Source organism: Dysidea avara, chromosome 1 (assembly GCF_963678975.1).
Source record: "Dysidea avara chromosome 1, odDysAvar1.4, whole genome shotgun sequence".
Taxonomy (NCBI): Eukaryota; Metazoa; Porifera; class Demospongiae; order Dictyoceratida; family Dysideidae; genus Dysidea; species Dysidea avara.
Genome location: NC_089272.1, coordinates 46,524,456 through 46,549,744, shown reverse-complemented (window position 1 = coordinate 46,549,744; position 25,289 = coordinate 46,524,456). Strand labels below are relative to the sequence as shown.

The window sequence follows — 25,289 nt, the reverse complement described above, 5'->3', positions numbered from 1 at the left end:
TGAACTCTCTACTAGGTGACCTGTTTGTAGGTGAACTCTACAGGTGGCTTCTTTTTGGCTGATCTCTCTACAGGGTGGCTTGTTTGTAATTGAACTCTCCACAGGTTGATTTGTTTGCAGCTGAATTCTTTACAGAGTCACTTGTTTGTAGCTGAAATCTCCACAGAGGGATTTGTTTGTTGCTGAGCTCTCTACTGTGTGACTTGTTTGTTTGTAGCTGAACTCTCTCTACTGGGGGCCTATTTGTAGCTCAATTCTCTACAGGTTACTAGTTTCTAGCTGATCTCTGTATTATGTGGTGGATTTTTGTATATAGCTGAACTCTCCACATGATAACTTTTTGCAGCAGCTGAACTCTCTACTGGGGGGCCTGTTTGTAGCTGAATTCTCTACAGTCTACTTGTTTCTAGCTGATCTCTCTATATAGGGTGGCTTTTTGTAGCTGAATACTCCAGAGAGTGATTTGTTTGTAGCTGAGCTCTCTACTGGGTAACTTTTAAACTCTTATAGGTAACTTGTTTTAGCTGAACTCTCTACTGGGTGACTTGTTGCGTATCTGAACTCTCTAAACAGCGACTTGTTATGTAGCTGAACGCTCTAAGTACGAACGATGCTGAATGCTCTATGTCCTATCAGAGTATCTCGATCTAGCCTTTGTTACAAGTAGTTCGCTTTCGAATCGTAACTACTGTAAGTGGTTTGTAATCCGATTCTTCTGTACTACTGCAAAGACTTTCTATGATGATTATTCCAGCTACATACCGATTTTCAACTCATTGTTCTAAGGCTAAGCGGTTTGCCTGGTAGGTGTGAAAACAAATAGTTTTTTTATTCATGAAATTCGATTGCATAATTGTGACACAGATTGGATTTTGTGTCATATCTCGATGGTCTTTATCTGGACTCCTTTCAGACCACAAAAAGGCACTTCTACGATGGTAACTCCATCTACACCATAATTTTCAACTCATTCCTCCAAGAAGTTTACCCTATGGGCGTGACAGAAGTTCAACCTTATTTTAATGCAAATCATCGGTCATAACTCCGTGAATGTTCACCAGATTCCTACCAAACTTGGTACTAATATTCAACTTAATGAGCTGTTTAAGTATACAAAATTGCAGCTTGATCGCAGTATGTGTTTGCATTTTATGGCAGGTTTTGTAATGGGTGCAAAAAGAAGTAGAAGAAAAAGCTCCCTAACTGTGGCCGCTCATATCTCGGAAATGGCTGGAGTAAGTTTCTTCAAATTTGTAATATAGACTCCCCTACCCAGTCGGCACTTCTGTGGAAAATTTGGCTTCAATCGGATAAGGGATCACGGAACTACAAAGGTGTGAAAATCACATTTTCTTTTTTCCCTGTATATACTCACTGTGTGGCGCCCCAGCTTCTTGGGCCGCACGACACACTACCGTGTGTCTTGATAAACTCATCTTCTTTTTGACTGGTAAATTCAGGTAATATAGTATTATTATACCAGTCACAGTTTTTTCTTTCTTCCCAAGCAATAGACAAGTGAAACTAAATGCGTGTCTCTACAGTTAGACCAAGTGTGATTGTTTAGTTGGCACACATATGGGTAAAGTAATCAAGCTGTGTCTGCTGTCTTCCACACGTAATTACCTTGTTTATAAAAACAAAGATTAATTCATAAACTACATAATAAATGCCTTTCTCAAAAAAAAAAGCTGCCTACATTCATGTGTATTCTGGTTTTTCAATTTCATGTATCCCAGCTATATTAAACATCTATGGTACAGCTCAGCTCCAAGGTAGCATTCACCTGCATCTTAGATACATTTTCTCCACGTTTTGCCTATGTGTTGGCCTGCATTTCACTCATGTTTTAGATGTGGGGAAAATGTTACTTGGAGCTGAGCTGTACTGTATTATCATGCCTTACTGTCTTCATCAATTGTTCAACTTAATGAAATACCATATTTATAAATGTTCTCACTAGACAATTACCTTTTTGCCATATCCATTGATGTCTTATCTTTGTGGCTTTATATGTAATGAATGAATAAGCTGTTCCATTATTCTCTCTTGTACTGAAGGAGAATACCTATAGTGTAAAACCAAAAGACAATGTGCTATTGATGAATTCACTATAAAAAAAGGAAGTATAATTACTCTGTTATTAGTAATGTGTATCGTTTATTTGTTGCACTAAGCCAGTTTCTTAATACAGTAAATGGACTGGTGGAACCTTTCTACACATGTTCAGCTAGTATATGACACGTGTCATATTGAGTGCATGCCAGTAAATATTTATAGTGTCTATTATGCTTTCACTAACGTTTATTGGTTTGCTATGTACATATGTTATCAATCACCCTTAGTTTAACAGGAGAACGTCACTACTCAAATAAGTAAGTGGAATTCATTTAGGGTGGTGTCTAATCACTGGACTGGACTGGAATACTGGGCTAAATTTTAATATACGTACTACGGTACTGCCCAAGAACAACGTTGAACTCAGTTGCACATGCAATTTTGCTCGAGATTTAAAAAAAAAAGAAGCTAATTAAGGAGTGTGGCAACTGTTTCGCTCGTGATTCTCGTGAGCAAAACAGCTGCCACATGCACTGTCTGGCAAGCAAAACAGTTGCCAAATCCCTTAATTAGCAATTTTTAAAATCTCAAGCAAAATTGTGCATGCGAGCAAGTGCGATATTGCGCTTGGGCAGTACTGTATATATATATCTAATCAAAAACAGCCAAGCTGTAAAAAAAGGTGCGGCCCCCAAAAAGGCTATGGTGAAAAAAGATGTGAAATCCAAGGTGGCGGCCAAGAAATGGCTGTGATGGTAGGTTAATGGTTACATTTTAATAACAACAATTCAGGTGAATTTGGTGCCAAGACCAAGCGGCACAAAATTCACTTGAATTGTCGTTATTAAAATGTAACCATTAACCTACCATCACAGCCATTTCTTGGCCGCCACCTTGGATTTCACATCTTTTTTCACCATAGCCTTTTTGGGGGCCGCACCTTTTTTTACAGCTTGGCTATTTTTGATTAGATATCACTTCTTTTTGTATTTGTATACTGCAAAGCCGGCCTATGGCTGGCTTTGGGGCTTTTTTAACCCATGTGTTTTTTTCTTTAACACAGGAAGAAGAAAAGAACTTAAAGAAGAATTTTAGTACTTCAATTATTTTTGATTTTATTAGTAATTATACAAATTATATACCTATATTTATTACATGCCCATTATTCCCCACAGGATTTTTTTTGCAGCTGATCTCTCTACTGGGTGACTTGAAATGTAGCTGAACTATATACAGGATGGTTTCTTTGTAGCTGAATTCTCTACAAGGTAACCTCTTCTAGCTGATCTCTCTACAGGGTATTTCGTTTCTAGCTGAACTCTCTACAGGCGATTTGTTTGCAGCTAAACTCTCTACATGGTGGTGTCTTTGTAGCCAAACTCTCTACATGATGGTTTCTTTGTAGCTGAACTCTCTATAAGGTGACTTCGTCTAGCTGAACTCTCTAAGGGTGATTTTTTTGTAGCTGAACTCTCTGCAGGGTGATTTGTTTGCAGCTGAACTCTCTACATGATGGTTTCTTTGTAACTGAACACTCTACAAGGTGACTTCTTCTAGCTGATCTTTCTACAGGGTGAATTGTTGTAGCTGAACTATCTACAAGGTAACTTCTTCTAGCTGATCTCTATACAGGGTGATTTGTTTGTAGTTGAATTCTGTACAGGTGGTTTCTTTGTAGCTGAACTCTGTACATGATGGTTTCTTTGTAGCTAAACTCTTTACAAGGTGACTTCTTCTAGCCGAACTCTCTACGGAGTAATTTCTTTGTAGCTGAACTCTCTATATGATGGTTTCTTTGTAACTGAACTCTCTACAAGGTAACTTCTTCTAGCTGATCTTTCTACTGGGTGATTTGTTTGCAGCTGAACTCTCTACATGGTGGTTTCTTTGTTGCTGAACTCTCTACAAGGTGAATTCTTCTACCTGATCTCTCTACAGGGTGATTTGTTTGTAACTGAACTCTGTACAAGTGCGTTTTTGTGGGTGATCTCACTGCAGGTTGATTTGTTTGTAGCTGAACTCACTAAAGGGTGATTTTGCTTGTAGCTGAACTCCTTGCATTGTATCTAGTTTCTAGCTGATCTCTCTACAGGGTGATTTGTTTGTAGCTGATCTCTCTACAAGTTGATTTGTGTGTAGCTGATCTCTCTGCAGGTTGATTAATTTGCAGCCGATCTCTCTACAAGGTAATTTGTTTGTAGCTGAACTGTCTATAAAGTGATTTATTTGTAGCTGATCTCTCTGCAGGTTGATTTGTTTTAGCTGAACTCTCTACAGGGTGATTTATTTGTAGCTGAACTCCTTACATTTTGTGTAGTTTCTAGCTGATCTCTCTACAGGGTGATTTGTTTGTAATTGATCTCTCTACAAGTTGATTTGTGTGTAGCTGATCTCTCTGCAGGTTGATTTGTTTGTAGCCGATCTCTCTTTTAGGTAATTTGTTTGTAGCTGAACTCTCTATAAGGTGGTTTGTTTGTAGTTGATCTCTCTGCAGGTTGATTTGTTTTAGCTGAACTCTCTACAGGCTGATTTGTTTGTAGCCGATCTCTCTACAGGGTAATTTGTTTGTAGCTGAACTCTCTACAAGTTGATTTGTGTGTAGCTGATCTCTCTGCAGGTTGATTTGTTTGTAGCCGATCTCTCTACAGGGCAATTTGTTTGTAGCTGATCTCTCTACAGGGTGATTTTTTTGTAGCTGACCTCTCTTAAGGGTGATTTGTTTCTAGCTGATCTCTCTACAGGGTGGTTTTTTGTAGCTGACCTCTCTTCAGGGTGATTTGTTTCTAGCTGATTGCTCTACAGGTTGATTTGTTTGTAGATGAACTCTCTACAGGGTAATTTGCTTGTAGCTGAACTCCTTACTTTGTGTCTAGTTTGTAGCTGATCTCTCTACAGGGTGATTTGTTTGTAGCTGAACTCCTTACATTGTGTGTAGTTTCTAGCTGATCTCTCTACAGGGTGATTTGTTTGTAGCTGATCTCTCTACAAGTTGATTTGTTTGTAGCTGATCTCTCTGCAGGTTGATTTGTTTTAGCTGAACTCTCTACAGGGTGATTGCTTGTAGCTGAACTCCTTACATTGTGTCTAGTTTCTAGCTGATGTCTCTACAGGGTGATTTTTTGTAGCTGAACTCTCTTCGGGGTGGTTTGTTTCTAGCTGATCTCTCTACAGGTAGATTTGTGTTGATTTGTTCATTGCTGATCGCTCTAAAGGTAATTGATTTGTTGCAGTTGAACACCCTGCAAAGTGTTTTGTTTGTAGCTGATCACTCTAAAGGGTAATTTGTTTGTAGCTGAACTCTCTCCACAGTGAGTTGTGTGTAGCAGAATTCTGTGTAACTGAATTCTCTAGAGAGTGACTTAATTGTAGCTGAATTCTCTACACAGTGCATGACTTGTTTATAGCTGAACTTTCTTCAGTGTGACTTGTAATGTTCTGAATCTCTATAGTGGTATATTTGCTTAACTCTCCACATGGTGACTGTCTTCTTGCTGAACTGTCTATAAGATTAACTGTTTGCAGCTGAACTCCCTACAGAATAACTTGTGATGTAATAAAATTCTATAATGGAGTAAATAAATTAGCGGAATGCTCTATTAGGGTGACTGTTCTATTAGAGTATCTCGATCTCGCATTTGCTACACGGAGTTGGCTTTCGAATCATAACTCAGTGGTTTGTAATCCGATTCTTCTGTACTACTGCAAGGACTTTCTATGAAGATTATTCCAGCTATACACCGATTTTCAGCTCATTGCTCTAAGCGGTTTGCGTAGTAGGCGTGAAAACTAATACTTTTTTATTCATAAAAATCGATCGCGTAATTGTGACACAGGTTGGATTTTGTGTCATATCTCCGTGGTCTTTATCTCGATTCCTTTCAAACCACCAAAAGGCACTCCTACGATGGTTACTCCATCTACATAGCAATTTTCAACTCATTCCATGAAGCGGTTTACCCTGTAGGCATGACAACAAATCGATCTTGTTTTACGCGAATAATCGGTCATAACTCCTGAACCATTCATCGGATTTGTACCAAATTTGATGCTAGGATGCGCCTTTAGACTCCCTTTCTGTGTGCCAAATTTCAAGGCGATCGGAGTACGCGTTTGCTTGTTATAGCAATTTTTGCAAGTGTGCGAAAAGACGAAGAAGATGAAGAAGAAAAAAACGAAGAAAAAAAAACGAAACTTTGGCAGCTCGTATCTCGGAAATGGCTGGAGCGATTTCCTTCAAATTTTGAATGTAGACTTCCTAGGCTGGCGGGCAACTGTGTAGCAAATTTGGTTCCAATCAGATAAGTGATCACCGAGATACAAAGGTGTGAAAATTACGTTTTCGTTCTTCCTGTCAATATACTCACGGTGTGGCGCGCCGGCTTCTTGGGCCGCACGACACACTACCGTGTGTCTTGATATATATATATATTAAACATTTAATTCAATTGCTGAAAACGATTATCTACCAAAAGATGTTGTATTGCTTATTTAGACCAACACATTCCAGTGTGTACTAGCCACTAGTGGAGTCGAGTCATTTGTAATGTTCCTATATGCTGATGAGAGAATACAATGGACTACTGGTAGTGACTCTGGTGGATCTAGGGGAATTGGTGGAACTGAAGCTTTAGTAGGAATTAATGGTGGAGATTATGAACATTTTGTGACCATTCCTGGATCACGAACATCTAGAATTATTAATATTGATAAAACAAGTAACATAGGTGTCCCAGGAGTTTGGATATTCAAAGTTGACTCAGGTAGACATATCATGTGTATTTTCTAATACTTGTTCTGTAAATTACTTATAATGGTACATATCATAAAGTGATGTGCATTATACGTACATACTACAAATTCGTTAATGATTTTCAAGTAATTTTTTAATTGTATTGATAATGCAAAAGCACAAGTTGCCACCATGATATAAACAAAAACTATGTTGGTTTTAATTTTAAAACAAGGCTTGCTGTACTGTACATTGGTGGCTTGACAAAGGTCTTTCAACAGATACAGTGTTTTCAATTACAGTAGTGGTTAAGAAATATCTGTGTACATGTACAAGGTGCATAAGTGCATATGTGACTGGGTCTGATAAAACCAGTCTCATCACCCATGATAACAGATTTGATTTTTCACCAAGAACGTAAAGCTACATGAATAAACTATCAAATTTCATAATCAATATCAGCTAGACTTGAGTGGTCTGCTTTTGCTGGCTGCTTTTTCCAAGCACAGTGGCAATCCATAATAGCCGTCTGAGGCCCTAATGAAGCTCTGGCCAGCCGGGGGATGGCTGTATGTGGTTGTACAGATCCATGGTGTTGAATAAAGACCTGTGCTGTATATGTGCTTTCATTGTAGCCAGTTGTGAGACCTGGATGGCCCATAACTTGGCCTAATTCATCCCTATGCCTTCTTCTTTCATTTTTAAACAGTCTCTTTCCCATCTCTAGTCCCACCTTCCACCCTTTTCAGAGCTTGCCTGGTACAGTCAAAATCAAGTTAAAAACTATCTAAAATGGCTAGAAACTTAAGTGTTGGCTACTTCCACTGTGGATGCTCTTGGAGGTAAGGAATTGGTGCAAATTGTGTGAAAATGTGGTACACATACCCTCAACCATTGGCGAGCTAAAGCACACTGAATACTTAAAACCGGCATTTCTCAATACTTTTAGTTATTCAGTGCTGGTCACTGTAAGGCATTAATAATAATAATAATAATAATAAGCATTAAATTCACAACCTTTCCTTTCACCTATTTATCAGCTTACTTAATGCAGTGTCAAATGGTAAAGAGAGTCACTGTTAAGCAATGTACATACTATAGGCTGAAAGTACTGTAAATACAGTAGCTACCCTTTAATAACTATGTTTTGTTGTCATTATTAATTTCCCAACCCACACTTCACTAGCATCGTAATTGTATGTCTCACCAGTAACAATAGTAGTCTGTATTCTTTCAAAAGTCAGAAGTGTGTACCAACCAACTGATTATATTGTTTATAGCATACAAAATCTTTTGGTATGCAGTATAATGATGTACGTACGTAGATATACTTTTGTGTACAGTGCTTTTATAACAATTTATATAATGTTTCTCCATAACTCATAAACAGATGGTTGTCAGCAAGAACTCAGAACATGTGTGTCAGAGGTATGCAAATGTTTTTGTATAATTTATTCATGCTATAAGTTGTATATGTAATGCACGGTTACAGTTGCTGCTAGACATATTTTACATACTGTAATCTTTATTTTATTATAGTTTTATTCATATGGATTTGCACATGGTGATAGCACATTGCCATATCCTCTGGATGGTCAAGGACGTTCGCCTCTCATTACTTTAACCGAAAGTGTTGTCTTTTATAGACAAGTTATCAGAACAGTCTATGTACGTAATTATGTAATAATTTGTATAAATATTGTATGTAGTTTTTGTAATAATATTATTGTGTTTTTTTTAATTTTCTGTGTGTGTATTTGAGTAGCAAAAACTTGTAACATAATTCTTTACAGATTAATGACAATGGAGTAATCAGTTTTGGCAGTGGTTATAGTATTCGTACTCCACGTTCATTACCTCTGATTGGACCTAATAAGATCATTGCACCATACTGGGCTGATGTTGACACCAGAGGAATTGGAAATATCTACTATCGTCAGACTACTGATCCTAGTCTCCTTGCTAGAGCAACCAGTGAAATACGAGCAGTCTTTCCTATGTCACAAAATGTCACAATCACAAACTTGTTAATTGCAACATGGGTCAGAGTTGGTTATTACTCTCAAAACACCCAAAAGGTATGGAATTAATTATTGCATCAATGTTATACAGTACTTGCCAGTATTTGTTGTTTGTTTGTTTGTTTTTGTTTGTTTTTGTTTTTTTTAATATACACATTTCATTTCTTCATAGACCAATACATTCCAGTGTGTACTAGCCACTAGTGCACTTGAGTCATTTGTAATATTCCTATATGCTGATGGGAGAATAGAATGGACTACTGGTAGTAGCTCTGGTGGATTTAGAGGACTTGGTGGAACTGAAGCTCTAGCAGGAATTAATTATGGTGATGGTGTTAACTTTGTAACCATTCCTGGATCGCGAACTTCTAGCATCATTAATATTGATAAAACAAGCAACGTCGGCATTTCAGGAGTATGGATGTTTAAGCTTGGCTCAGGTAACTAACTATACATTAAGCACTGTATATACATTTGTAACATACCTTTTTGTAAATGAGCAGCCTTGATAGCTGTGTAGAATCATACCTTTATATTTTTGTGGAAAACTCATATCATACCTACAGCATCACTGAAAAATAGTAACAGCTCCTTCAGACTTCTTTAATGGCTCCAATGTTGTGTAGGTTTTAAAAGTGGGATTTCTGCATTTGAATAGTTCCATCCAGAGTATCCACTGTGCAAGTAGCCAACAGCTAAGTTTCATGCCATTTTAGATCATTTTTAACTCGAGGTTACTGTATCAGGTGAGCTCTAATAGGACAGGGGGTGGAGGGTAGGGTAAGAGGTTGTTTACAAAATTGAAGAGGATTACATTGTGATGAATTACTGTATGCCAAATTATGGACCATTCAAGTATCAAAACTGGCTAAAGCCAAAGAAAACTTACAGCGCAGGTCTTTATTAAACGCCATGGAGTTGTACAGCCACATACAGCCATCCCCAGGTTTGCCATAGCTCCATTTAGGTTCCAAACTGTTTGCACGGTTCAGAACTAGGCTTTAGAAAAGCAGCCAGCAAAAGCAGGCCACTCAAGCCTGGCTGATTGTGACAGTGAGTGTATTCATCTAGCTTTGTGTTCATGGTGCAAGATCAAACCCACTTTCATGGATGATAAGACTGGTTTTCCCAGATCCAGTTATATATACTAAACATATATACAATGATCACATGATAGAGGTACAGTGTACTCTAACAACTACATGAAAAGTTGGAATTTTCAACTAGAGTAGAGACCATAGTACATCGATAAAAAGTACTGAAACAAGTTGCAGTAGTCCATCACTAAGAAGTGTTATATCCCTACTGTGCCCAAGATACTATAATGGAAATGCGCAGTAGGGATATAGCTAACACTTCTTATTGTTTTACTGTGATTTAATATCATGGACTACTGCAACTTGTTTCAGTACTTTTTATCGATGTGCTATGGTCCCTCTAGCTCAAAATTCCAAATTTTTTTTGTGCACTTGTTTATAAACTTTTTTTGTAAATAATTTTATTATGACTGGTGAACCCATGCATACCACATCTGAAATGGTGCCGCGCACCCCTGCTATATCAATTATTGTCTGAAAAGTAAAGTATCCATTACGCTTGGTTGTAAGCTATGTTCAACCCATTACACAGCATTTCGAATCAAGAACTTTTCTGGAAGCACCTCTACAATCTAAGAATATCAAAACTGGCAAAAGAAATGGTACCGTGCCCCAATTTTATTAATTATCATCTGAAAAGTGAAGTATCCATTGCGCTTTGCTGTCGGCTATGTTCAACCCGTTACACAGCAAAACAAATCAAGAACTGTTTGAAAGGCACCTCTGCAATCAAAATAGCCACGATGAAAAATACAGATGATTTCCGTTTAGAAGGGAAGCCATCACGTGCTCACTCCAAATTGACACCCTTCCCTGTCAAACTAGCTGCTGAGTCGAAAGAGAGTGCTGCTGAACCATTAGTCTCCATTCAAACACCACCTAAAATTCATTTTGCAGATAAAGCAATTCAAACTGATTTACTACCATTTGGTATTAGTGATATTAAAGGAGAGAACAACAAAAGAAAGGATTACCATCTTGGGAAGTTTTTTTACATGTGTTTTCTCTTTTATACACCTTTATACCGAGACAAAATGGCAACACAAAGCTCAATCTCAAAGATGAATTTTTATTGGTAATGATGAGACTCCGGTTAGGCTTGTTATTTGAAGATCTGGCATACCGTTTTAATATTGCAAAGTCAACAGCTAGTTCAATTTTCACCAGTTGGATCAATGTCATGGCTGTCCATCTGAAGTTTCTAATCAAATGGCCTCCTCAGGAGATAATACAATCCAACATGTCACAGGTATTTAAAGAAACTTACCCTAATGCTTGTATAATCGACTGTTCTGAGATATTCATTGAAAGACCACTTTCATTTCAGGCATGAGCTCAAACTTACTCAAACTATAAAAAACACAACATAGTTAAATCTGTGACTCCTGCTGGAACAATTTTGTATGTGTCAGCTGTGTGGGGAGGACGTGTTTCAGACAAGTTCTTAACACAGCAGAGTGGATTTTTGAAATTATAGATCCAGGTGACACCATACTTGCAGACGGAGGATTCGATATAGGTGATGATGTTGGACTGCATGGAGCTAGGCTGATAATGCCGGCATTCACTAAAGGTAAAATGCAATTGTCACAGCAGGAGGTGGAAGTATCACAGAGAATAGCAAGAGTTTGCATTCATGTCGAACGAGTTATTGGGGAAATGAAAAATAAGTACACGATACTTCAAGGCACTATACCTGTGAATTGTTTAAAATACAAAGCAGATACAGAATTAGCCAATGTAGATAAAATATTAATAACATGTGCAGCTCTCACCAATTTGTCGCCATCTGTTGTACCAACATAAACTCACTGTACAGTTGTTATGTATCATACATATACAATATTACAAATAATCATTAGTAACAACACTTTTACATTGTTCACTACAATACCAGTTACCACATGGTTTACGTGTTAATTGGACACACTTAAAATGAAACCACTCTCCATTGGGGCATGTAATATTGTCACAGGCAATCATTTTACCAAATTCATTGCGCTTACACCAGTAGTACACCGAACTAGTCTCATCTGAAGAAGAAGTTTTCGGCTCAGAAGCTGCTGAAGCTGTAAAATCCCCTTTCAACAGGAGTGGTAGGAGTACATCTCTGAAAAAAGATTCAAGTGATAGTTTTATCCTATCAAAAACATCTTGATTCACTTTGACCTGTTCAATGTGCACACCAACAGGAGTCCAGCAAACAAAATCACAGTAATTTCTATTAGTAATACTCATTTGTCCTTGCATTTGTAGGTAATAATCATGAGTATGCGAGAGTTGCATTTTATCCTCACCACTTGGCTGCAGATAAAACTTATCATATTATGTTCGTTTGGATCTAGGAGTCTATGTGCATAAGGACATTTTATTTCTACCAAACCATCTCCACAACATTTACATGACACCAATTCATCTGGTGAGGCTCCAAGATGTGGAAATGCTGGGTTGATGAATAGCCCAGTAGATTCAAACATAAACTCATCATGGAGAGCCTACATCTTATGAACATAAGCTTTGCATACAACTGGTTCATTTGTTATTCCCCAGTGTAATGCAGGTACTTTCATGGAATTGAACTGACTGTGTGACAAAATTTCTCTCACTAGTAACTGAGGTGGACACTTTATGTTTGCTGTGCTAACAGGACCAAACTTGGAAGCTGTTACACGACCAATACGATGCTTGTGCCATAAGAGACATTCAGACTGCAACTTTGTTGACTCCTCAAGGTACTAAACTTCATGCTCATCAACAGTTAATCCTTGAAATATTCTGACACATTCCAGGCTTAAGTTTTTTTCATTAAGTTCCTTGTATTTCTTATCTTGCAAAGCAGTCAACAGTGGAGGTAGCTGTCTTACTATACGTATGGTAGCATCAACTGTAGTGTGTTCCCTAGCTTCTACTGCAGTCAAAATTCCTGAATCGGGTAAAATTTCTTTCAGTTTCCCAAAATAAATGTCTTCACCATTCTGTGAGACAGTCTTGAGTCCCTTGGTTGTCTTGAAGTAGTTGAAGTAATGGTGCCTTTTTCATCAGATTGTTTTCGCTTGGGTTGAGTGAATCCATATCAATCACACAAGCAGGTTCAATCTGTTTGTGACAATAAATATAATGGCTATATGAGTGTGAATATCACAAGTTAACCTTCTGAGAGTATGCTTCATTCCATTGACAAGGCTGTTATGTTCCTGCAGTGTATCCTAACCTAACTGCACACTCTATTTTAAACAAGACTGCTGCAATGTGAGAGCACCCCTCACCTAACCTGAATGTATAATAGTATGGCAACTGATTATACATACAGTATAGCCAAGTGTTCATAATATAGTAGAGAGGGCTCAGGGGCAGATCCAGAGTTTGGAAAGAGGGGGCACCTTGCTGAAAAATGTTGAAGAGCAAAAAAAAAAGGTTACAGCAATAATAGTCTGTTATCCTTTACCATATGTATATATCACGTATGTAAAATAAAGTCCTTATTAACAGCTTCATAGGTAAGCTGCACTGCCTCATGAACACTGTGACTGCTTTATTAGAGTACTTGACTGCTCTATTAGATTATCTCAATCTTTTATGCAATTTTTGAAGTGGAGGGGGGCATGTGCCCCATGTGCCCCCCTCTGGATCCGCCACTGGAGCTCTACTATATTATGAACTCTTGGGTTGACAAATGCTTTTAACATTACACCCCTGGTTCCAATTTTTCTTGACATCACCGTCCTCACGTACTTACTTGCAAAATAATTGTAACCATCAAGTTGTTTCCAAGATAGCAACTGTTCAAATGTGTAAACATCCGGTCGTGCAATGAAATAGGCAAATATATGCCCGTATTCCACTGGTGGCCAACTGGTCGTGTCTGCCTCATAGTTGTGTTCACCTCAATAAGGATCCCTATCTAACTGCAAACCAATGGCATTAAGCTTCGCTTCGTATCTCTCTTTATCTTTGTCTTTCAAAGAGTTGAAATAGTCACTCATTCTATAGTAAACACTGCCTAACTAATTACAACATTAATCTCCATTGCCAACCAGAGTAAAAACAATGAGTCACGTGCTCATACATGTAATTTTCACGTGAACTTATGTATACGAGTTCAATGTTTAGTTTTAGGCACAGTGTATATAAAATGTTTGCCGAACACCCAAACAGGTTATGCGAGTGGCATTTCTCGTAACTAACGGGTTGTGTGTTTAAATTGGTTACTAGGAACTGAATAGCTAGATGGCCTTATTTGGAAAACCAAAGTAATGAACGAGGACCTTGTTTAACAAACTGTTTTATTGTTTTGATGTTCGGCTATCGTCTAACCCAATGCCAGTGAGTTTTCATACGTGTGCTGCCTAGTTTTGCCTGTACATTAATTATTTATGACATCATTTCTTATTATTCTTATTACTTGGTTATGTAACTAGGCCCGGGGCAAATACAACCAAGTACAATCACCAAAGGGACAACCTACTAATGGGGCATGTACAAACAGTGCATGGCCAACACAGTGTGTGCTTGTAGAAAAGATGCACAGTAATACAATTCTAGAGGAATTGACTGGCACATAAACATAAGGGATGCATTAGTATGCAATTACAATCAGTGATTATCCCACCATGGAGATGTGAGATGCACTCTAAATTGTGAGAATCATGGTATTGAATCTGACGCCAATCTGATGCCTACAAGCAGTAAAGCTTAAACACCCAACAGATACTTATTACATAAATTTTATGCAATTGTACACCATTTGTGTTACATGTTTAAATGAGGATGGATTAGAGCACTGGATTAAGACATGGCTGGAGTTGCCAAGAGCAGACCACAATAAGAATGGGATAGAAGCAGAATATTTCAACTGTCTGTCACCTACAACTGATGGAGCATTGCTGATGGCGGCAGACCTAGCTAAACATAATAATAGCAGTTAGCTAATAGCAAGCACAACCATACACAATTATCAGCCTAAGGGCACATTTTGTGTATGTTGTGTTTGTTCCATCCATCAGTGTTCAGTACGTGGGATGCAATTTAGCAGTGAATATTTATGTAGTTTTCTCAGGGTCCATATCAGTGATCAGTTTGGACACTCCTGGCACTAAAAGGCTTCAGGTGGAGAGCTATGCATCATCACACAAACTTACCAGCTGGAAACTGCACCTTCTTGCATAATGGCCTGCCAGGTGAGGCTTTCTCCCATCCAATACACAAGTGAAGGTACCCTAGTTACACGAGACTAAAGAAACAAGACTATCAAAGTGTTTTAACCAACACAAACTAACCTCCAGCGATTAGTAGCAACTTCCAATCATGCTGTTTATTAAGCAGGCATAGCTACCACTTGTCTTCCAATTGAAGTAATCGCTGTAGCCCACTTTCAAACACAAATGAACAGTAGCTCGCTTGTCTAGTGGGCATCACGTGCTAACTGTTTTGATTGGCATTAAATAGAATCGTTGTACGTTTCTATCACCTCCACAAAAACACCCGCCTATTATACGATTGTCTCTTCATACAACATGGATTCTATTCCCGGATCCTGGTGAGTGCGAAACCTTAGGCCTTGTAGTTTTATTATTTGTTTTTACTGTGCAGAAATCACAAATGATTATAATGCACAGATATAATTACTTAAGTTATTACAAAAATTATCCAGGGAAGGGGAAGGGATATTCATTCATTATTAATGACATAATTTTAACCGTATTTCGTATTATTTTTAGCACTTGGTTGTGTAATTATTATTATTATTATTATTAAAGCTTTACAGTGCCAAGCACTGAAGGTCTGACAGCAACTTGTGCTAGGTGATATTTTTGGCAGGAAAATCTCCCTGCAATAAACATTGTCATACTGTACCATAATATATACAGGTATATGGTACAGGATGATAATTTTTTTAGCATTCATGCTTGTGTAACTGTAGCTCTTAGGTAAATTCTAGAACTAAAATTACACATAACTACAATTTCCTTAGGATAAAGCATAGCCCACAAGATTGTAGTTATACTGTTGTGCATTTCAGCAATTACTTTGTCATTTATATACTGTAACGTTTGTAGGCATAAGTGCAGATGATTGCCAGCCTGACATTAACACATGTATATCAGAAGTAAGCTGTATACGTGATACTATATGTATATACTTGCAATTATCTGAATAAAGATTGCGTACTTCAACATTAATTTTGTTGTAATCCTTCACATTTATAAAACTAGAACCTGGTTTTACAATTATCAGTTTCAAAGTTTGGCTTGAGATTTTGTAATACTGTATTTCCTCACATAAAAGCCGCATTCAATTAAACTCCTGTCTCAATTATAAGCCAGGGGGTTCCAGAACCTTTGGAAAATAAACACCTGGTCTCAAATAGAGGTCTGGGCTATTATTTAAGTCTACTGTTAATGGCTTTAACTGTTGCCCTTGTTGCTGCTACTTGAGTTAGAGCCTTTTGAGGGATGAAGGTACTATGAGTAATCATGTGAGTAGTCCGGACAAGTCTTGAGTGCATGCAAATATGTATGATACAACTATTTTGCAATCATTTTAAGCCTTCACTCCACTTGTTTATATAGTCAGCACAATTTATCACCATTTTCTATGCTTAGCATTATCAGGAATCCCCACCCTAATTTGATTAAATGCTGGGCGTTGGTCAGGCCAATCCTAAATATAAGGCTGGGTCAAAAATGCTGGGAAGAAAATAAAATCCTGAGCTTTTATACAAGGAAATATGGTATTATATATGGAAGAATTGTGTGAAAATTCTATGTCAATAGCATACTAAGTGCACAAGTTACATTTTAAAAATTTGAATGTGTGGAAGCCTGGTTTTGTCAATTTGGCCACAACTTTATCAAGTAATTGTACGTACATTGATTTGACACTTGTTTCATGCAACATATAATATTGCCAGTAGAGAAATAGATACATATGTGCTGTACTTATGAGCATAAATATGTTGTTACACCATACCATTGTAACTATAATTCTTTTTTAGTTTTACCCATTTGGATTTGTTAATAACGACACTGCTTTGTTAACACTGTATTCTAATGCTAATTCACCACCAATAACTTTATCCGAAGACTTCTATTTTTATGATGACTTGGTCAGGACAGCATATGTAAGTAACCTGATTAAAATTTAATGTGTGTTTGTAAGTGTGTATATGTACACCATACTCCCCCATTGTTTTCAGATATACATACTTCATGCCTTTAGATAGGGGAATAAAAACAGAAGAGGAGCACTGCACTTTCAATTCCTCCCCTTCCCTCTACTTTGCAGAGTGAAAGGGCATTTCCCTTACTTTTTCCTTTGCTAAGATGAAGCAGAGCAACTACTGTGATCCTATGAGCCAACTTACAGTACTTTGCCTTTGTTTAGTAGGATTTAATCTGCGACAAGAATAGTTCTTGGCTACTTCTAGTAGAAATCCAGAAGGACAACTACGTACCTATTTCCACTTCTTGTTTTGGATGACTCCTTTATTGACACCCATGCATGGCTGATCATTATTGTATTTATAGTTGTGGAACAATTTTTTCTGCTTTATAGCTTCTACCATGTTCAGACAATCTGCAAACATTCCTTGTCAATGCCATAGCTTGAACTGTATAGTTTACACCTGAAAAGTTACGCAACAATGCACTTGCAACATCACTTTTTGTGTTTACGTATTTGATTAACTTAATGTTTGAGGTACAGGACTTTAATTCTCTATCCCTTAACTGCTATCTGTAACCACTGACCTCACTACTGTATATAGCTGTATATTAGGAATTTAGGAATAATGCAGTCCTCATTGTTCAGTTAATTATGCTTTGCCTTCTGATGTACCCTATTCGGGAGGTGATACAGTATATGTGTACTGTCAGCAAGGAAAGTTACTGGCATGTGGATATTCTCTGCCAAATTGATGTGCAATCTGAATGTACTTGGCTACACTTCTGTGAATTTCTAAGGTTTATGTAGTTTCAAAAGGCCAACTTTTTGTAGACTCATAAATACTTCCTGTAGGTGTACTTTGTTATACGAGAAAAGATTATCACATTATCCAGATATACTATACTGAATGTGGTCATCTTTGAGGTCTCCCAGTACTCATTAAATTAGACTTTAGAATAGGGCAGGTGCATTTGTGAAACTACAATAATTGGCATCACACTAGACCAACATGGTTAATGACCTTCTCTCATGATCTTGTGGGAACCTTAACCAGACTTCAAATCTAAAATGATGAAACACTTGGATAGCCCCAACATATCTAAATTTCATCTATCCTGGACATTGGGAAGGAGTCATTTATCTATGCAGAAGTCAAAAATTATCCAACCTACATATGGTATCAAATGCAGTGTCATCTTGTGAGAATGCAAGTGATTAAAAAACACTAATTAAAGGGTGTGGCATCCATTTCACTCATGATTATTCATCCCATATAATCTGGGATGAATACTCATGAGCTAAACAGGTGTCACACCCTTTGATTAATGATTTTTTAGATTCCTTGCACTCTGGCGAGATGATGTTGCATTTCAGTAGTACCATATATACCTTGTACCACTTTAGTGTGAGTGTCCAAAGGTGCCACCTGGAGTTTAACTCACATATTTCTCAGGAAATATCATAGGGATGTAGTTTGCTCATGGCTTTGAAGCCCAATCAGTTCAAAGATATGATATGCTTTGACTCATTAGATTGAGCAATGTGAAGCATTTAATTGTGGGTGTGGGTTTACAGGTTAGGCTTACTCCAGCAAGGTACAAACTATAAAAGGTGCTAATTAGCCTCCCTTAGCCACCAATGGTGCAAAAAATCAGTGATGAGGTAAGAAAAACAGTGATGTGGGAGGGGGTGAGAAACTAATCATTAAGTTTATGTGGCCTTACACACCAGTGCCAGAAAAATTGCGATTGTAGGATACAGTTTTTACTACATAATACTAACTTCACTATTTGGACAGTAAGTACGTACGTTATTATATTTAAGTTAAGTAGTTAGGACCATAAGATACTCACCTATTTAAATCTACTTGTCCTCTGTGTTGTTCCAATGATTAACATGTGGTGGGTAGAAATACGCATCTATGCATTACCAAGCAATTATTTTACTGATCATTTGTAATTTAGTAACTGTCAACTAGTTAAAACTTAGCAACTACACTGAGCCTGTCTAAGAAAATTGCATTTTGAGTCATTTTAGCTAGCTAATTCAGCTATGTAGTTAGTAAAAAATAAAATAAAAATCTACCCTCCCACACTGCTAATTTGAGTACAAGAGGATGAGAAACTAATAATTAAGTTTATGTGGCCTAATGCAGTGCTTGGCGGTATTGAAATTTGAATACACACTATTAGTAACAGGAAATTATCATGGTATATTTGTATAATTAACTTGTTACAGTGACTATTGCATCATTTCTTGGACCTAATATGAAGTAGTAAACCAAAAATGTACTGTAATGTGTTTTTTTTGTTGTAAAATAATTTTCATATGCAAAATTTGTACGAAACTTTCTTACACGAAAATTTTTACATAAGGTTGAACTACTCTAATAGAGCAATCATTCACATAAATCATATGAAAATATTTTTACATGAAAATTTTTATCATGAAACTATTTCACAAAAATAAAATGAATTATGGTAGTTCAGTGCAAGTAGGCAGGTGCTTGTAATGTGGCACCCCAGTATTTGTCTAGGGTGTGGCTTTCATCATATAACAATCGGTTATGTTAATTTATCATGATAAATGATATTTGCCGAGCACTAGTGTAAAGCATAGTGACGTATGAGTAACACTCTAATGACTATTAGCCCATGCTATTAAAACTACTATCGAAATACTGATGTATAAAAGAAACAGGGTGAGCGCTCTGTAATTCTTTCACCTATCAGGTGAGTATGCCTAGAGTGATATGTATCACTTATACAAGTACAAGAAAAAAGTAGGAATTTTAAATTAGAGTAGGGACAGTGCATACTGTATAGTGCTGCAATAAAAAGTACTGAAACAAGCTGAATCAGAGTAGTACATAATGTCCAAATACTGTAAAACAATAAGAAGTGAATATCCCTACTGTGCTACACCTATTTTTTTCTTATACTTGTTTGTGAAGTTTTTTTGCAAGCTTATGACCACTAAATAGCCTGCTTTTCACAAAACCAAGAGTTCATAATATATTTATTTAGGAGAGTATCCAACACTCTATTGCCCCTTCTAAACACCACTGCGTAATAATGTTATGTAATATTCATCATCACCAAAGGTGTTAACTTGCTCCAAGAGCTATAAGGGCCTTGAAGTGCTTGTAGGTCTTTGCTTTGGTATATCAATGCTATCAACAAGTCTTTCATGGTGAAGCCGTGTATTGGAGTTTACTGAAACTATACTAAAATATTCAGATATGTTACACAATGTTGCATAATTCTTACGCAGTGCGCTTTGAAGGGGTAATACAGGCATTGGATACTCTCCTAAATATATATATATTATGAACTCTTGACAAAACCAGTCGCAATATTTTAAAAGAGTTAACCACAGCACTATATACTAGTTTATGACTCATACAATAACAACTGATCAGTGCGAGTGGCTCTACATATGCCTGCAGACAATAATGGACATGGATTCGTGCATACATACAGACTGATGAATGGGCGTGGCTACCATATGTCTACAGACAGTAATTTATGCAAGTGGGCGTGGCTCACAAAAGAATCAGGGCTACGTTATGACATGTAGTAACACGTCCACATTTAATTTAGCATGTGGCGTCAGACCCAAGTAATCTGTAAAGTGGGACCTGGATGACCCGACTCAGTTTAAAATTGTTACTAAATAAACCATATTTATTGACTTACACATTACTATATAGTTTGCCACGAGTTGCTCTCACTGATAGATATCAACAGCGAGTCACATACGTGTGTGTTCAAATAGTTTGGTGCAACCAGTGACCACATGTATTTGAATTGTTTGATGCAATATACAGGTACACTGGTAGATGGAAGCTGTACTGTAGTCTATTAGCACTCAGCAGTAGAACCTTGACTGATGGCCATGGTAAAGAAAGATAAAAGGTAAGACAATAGTGCAAGCATTGTACATTTATCAATATACCAAAGGTTTTTTTCTTAAGACAGTTAGAAACGTTTCTGCGGGAGAATTAGGGCTGTAGCTGTAGCCAGTTTTCTGCTACACTTGACTGAAGGAATCAGGCAGGCAGGCAGGCGGGCGGGCGGGCAGGCAGGCAGGCAGGCAGTAGAAAATTCCGTTGAGTATATATATATTTTTAAATTCTGTAGCAACTTGACGGAAATGTTTCGGGTCGATCTGAAAACACTTTTGGGCTTGGGTTTACCCAACCAATGCTGTCATGTCATTGTGAGGAAAAATCACGGCAGGTTTTTGGGATATGTTATATTATATCACGGATCGCCCCACACCTTAGATGACCCTACTATACAGTACTATCGTACTGCATGATAATACCATTGGTGCATTGGGTTTTGCTGATATATACACCCTTAGCCCTCAAGCCTGTGGTCCTCATGCTTTTGGTGTTTAAATCTGTAAAATCCCTTGCAACTGTTGTATATCTATTAAGTATAGTCACTGAATTTAATTTGCTGTAATTGCTATGTGCCATCTTTTCTATATGTGACAGGATTTTGGGGAAATGTTCCAAATCGCACATTACTGACATTAGAAGTATTGAGATAAACAGTTTTAAAGAATGCAAGTCAGCATAACTTACCAAGAATAACAAGCATGGGTATGAAATTTACACAAGAGATCCATCAATTAGTAACCTTTCACCTGTACTTGTAGCTTCTCTTAGAGTATTCCACTAAATAAGATTAAAAATCTGAGCAGTTGGACAAGCAAAGTAGTATCTTGAGTGCTTGCAATGGGAAGGAAGGTGGGGGGTGGCGGAGTGGGCAAGAAACTTCAAAATTGAGGCAGACCACGATTGAAGTCCAAGCAAGAGATTATATGGCTGTGCTGGCTTCTTAGTGGCTGATATGCAGCAAAATCAATAGAATAAAACGTTTGGCTAGCAATATCAGGCCATCCACCGGTTGCCAAGCTAGGTCCTTCACAAAGCCTGAAACTGCCATTCAAGCTCACCACACCACCCAAAAAAGACATCTGTTAAAAACAACCTCAAGTAGTTTGAGTAATACTGAGGGTAAAAACTATTAGTATAATAGTGTAGCTCCCCAATGGTAGTGTTAGTTTGATTTTGCCTGATGTACAATTTGGATTGATTTTGTGAAAGGTCAAATATACAAGCATGACTGGGTAGGCTTAAAGAGTATTTGAGATAGTTGGATAACATTTGAGTTCTGCTTGGATTGCATGATGTTGCTAGTTCTCAGTGAGCTGCAAGGGTACACAGTTAAATCTTTCTCCTGGATAGTTTCTGGGTTGATGCATCCTTGTATGAACAGTGACCTGAGCAATGTCTATCTCACTGTGTTCATCTTCTTCAAGACTAAGGGCTTAGTGAAACTCTAACAGTACCAGAGAGGATTAAGACTATAGTCTTTGTTGATCTGACATTATGTCAGGTCAAAGTCAAAGTTGATCTGACATGATCTGACATTGTATGGTGATGCTTAGAAGCTGGAGCATGCCCACTGAAAAAAAATTGGATTTTCAAAGCTTGGATGTGAGTATTTTGACACCCAATACTCCTTAAGCAGCCATGCACTGCATCATTGTTTAGCCACATGCACAATAAATCTGTAACAATAGCATTATGATGATTTGATATTGTGTGATGTTTTGTGACATGTATCTATATCAATTATGGTCATATACTGCAGTACATTTAAAACCCCTTTAGAAGCCACTTAAACAGTGTGTGAACATGTGATAGAATGCCATGCAGATTGCACTTCATTGAAAAGTGCAGGTTCGATTCCCCAAGCTAGACAATACTTTGTTTCACATTTTGGACCCTTTAAGTTAGGGCTGAGCAATAGTAAATCACTATCGTTATCACGATAATAGGGATATCACTATCACGATAGTTATGATAAGCTCAGATCTGCATTAAAATGGTATTAACAACCCTTCTATACTGTTTTACAGTTAGTATTACCAGCTTTCTTGCAAAGGAGTGGCCTGTAAAAGCTATACCAAAAGTCTATATTCGTTGGCCGCCCCATGCAGTTAATTAACAAACGTCCTGTGCATGCAAAATAACTTTCTATATGACTGCAAATCATAGCTATACAACTAAGACTTTGTTAAGAGTAAAATGTTTCATAAACTATCGGGATAGTATTCACTATCGCGATATTTAATGAGTAACTATCGTGATAGTAAAATTTTTACTATCGCTCAGCACTACTTTAAGTACACCTTTTTAGAAGCTCATTGACTGCTCCATTAGAGTCGCTGACTGTTCTATTAGAGTATATCGATTTTTTTAGCGGAAAGTGGTCAGCCATCCTTGACTGGTTCAGTAGGTAATCAGGTGGTCTTCAAGCTAATTGGTAGGTAAATTTCCGATGGCTGGCCGTCCACTCTGAACAGTACTAGAAAACATATAACTTATCTCTTTCTTCCTGTCCTGTCAATTTTATCACTGAAGAATCTGAGTTATGACATTCTCCAGTTCTTACTGTACAATGTGACTCTCCAGCAGTTGACACTTCACATCTCTATTATTTTGCACTTTAAAAAAACCATTTTGAGCCACTACTGCCAGTTATTTCCCTTTTATAAACTGCATAAGTTTACAAATTAAATTAAAGTTCAACTTTAATCCACTTTCTATAGTAAGTAAAGGTTTATAAGTTATTACATGTAGATCTACAAATGGGACTTCTACAAATGTTGTGGAGCATTCTGTATTTGTTGTATAAGGTGTGCAATAAAGCAATTATTTCTTTATTAGAGTAATAATAGAATATTATTAACATATGTATAACATTCCATAACTAGTGCAATATGTAATACATACACACATTTTTCCTTGTGAACTGAGGTGTGTAAGTGGTACATATATAATGTATTCTTTTAGAATGTATTTTTATCAGGTTAGTGACAATGGAGTTATCAGTTTCAACAGCACTTTTAATTTGTCCACTCCTCTGTCATTACCACTGAGTGGAACTGATAAGATCATTGCACCATACTGGGCTGATGTTGACACCAGAGGAACTGGAAATATTTACTATCGCCAGACCACTGATCCTAGTCTCCTTGCTAGAGCAACCAGTGAAATAAGAGCAGCTTTTTCAACGTCTCAAAATTTCATGGCAAAGCACTTGTTGATTATAACCTGGAATGCAGTTGGCTATTACTATAGAAATACTGACAAGGTACTAGCTACTGTACCTGTGTGCCTAGTTATGTATAATCCTAGGATGACGTATTAATGATTACTAAACATATCATTTCCTAATTCTTTTTTACATAATTATGTTTTGTGCAGCATGGTCATGCTCAGTACACAGATAAATGTTTTATATAAAAAGTTGGGTTGTGTGAAGTAAAAAGTTTCAAGGAAGCTTGTGGAATATTATGTAGGCTTTGTATAGCTGCAACCAGGCAGTGTGTAGTTTATTCTATTACGCTCATAATTTTTTTTGAATTACCAGCATAGTATAGATTAACAGATTCTCTACAAACATTATATTGATACTTGAATATGATCTGAGGTACCCCAAGCATTCTGAAATGCATTTACCTAAATGGTTCAGATCACAGAGTGATTGCAAGCGCTATTCTGGATTACATGAGGAAAGTGAGGTGAACATACAGTCAGTATTAAAGTCCCACCCATCCCTTACCCATCAGTTACAGTGTATGTTCAATCTGTTTAGGACCGGAGCCCTCCATTTTGATACATAGGAAGCCAAGTCAAAAATTGCTCCAATCAGTGAATACACCTAGCCATAAAAAGGCTGTTTGGTGTGTACATGTGGCAATACTTATATGGCAGTCATGGTGATTTCACTGCCTGGTTTATTGACCCTTGCTTAAATGCAGAAACGTAGGCCAAACACGTTGATATGTTCTCCTCACACTCCTCGTGTAATCCAGAATAGCTGGCAATCAATCTGTGGTCTAATTTTCCTCTTCGTTTTTTTTTCCATAGCAACTGATGTATATATTAAATTGTATATGCATTTATAAACATATAGCTCAGTGTTTTAGTTCACAAGGTGGGCAAGAAGGAAAATGAACCGGAAGGAGAACATCAGAAGACGTAGACACCACTGTTTGTCCCACAGGGTTACTGTTAGCTGGTTTGTAACAAAACATCTCAAAAACAAGCTTTTATTATTTGATTTGTGATGATTTCAGCTGATGCTGCTGCAGTAGCTGAAGCACTTCTCACTGAATGTGACTTGAAGATGTCAG

General features: G+C 37.4%; 1 protein-coding gene across 3 annotated transcripts in view; it reads left to right on the top strand.

Annotated features, from left to right (window-relative positions):
* LOC136265857 (uncharacterized) overlaps positions 1-25,289 on the top strand; it is a 425,715-nt gene that overhangs the window by 342,205 nt on the left and 58,221 nt on the right. For 2 of the 3 annotated variants that reach the window (XM_066060794.1, XM_066060798.1), the window contains exons 71-78: positions 6,551-6,818; positions 8,178-8,215; positions 8,327-8,455; positions 8,581-8,865; positions 8,981-9,248; positions 15,962-16,011; positions 16,900-17,025; positions 23,960-24,244. In XM_066060794.1, the coding sequence (XP_065916866.1) occupies positions 6,551-6,818; positions 8,178-8,215; positions 8,327-8,455; positions 8,581-8,865; positions 8,981-9,248; positions 15,962-16,011; positions 16,900-17,025; positions 23,960-24,244 (1,449 nt within the window). Of the gene's footprint in view, positions 1-6,550; positions 6,819-8,177; positions 8,216-8,326; positions 8,456-8,580; positions 8,866-8,980; positions 9,249-15,961; positions 16,012-16,899; positions 17,026-21,573; positions 21,828-23,959; positions 24,245-25,289 lie in introns of those variants that run through there. The other variant, XM_066060806.1, reaches the window with a different exon arrangement.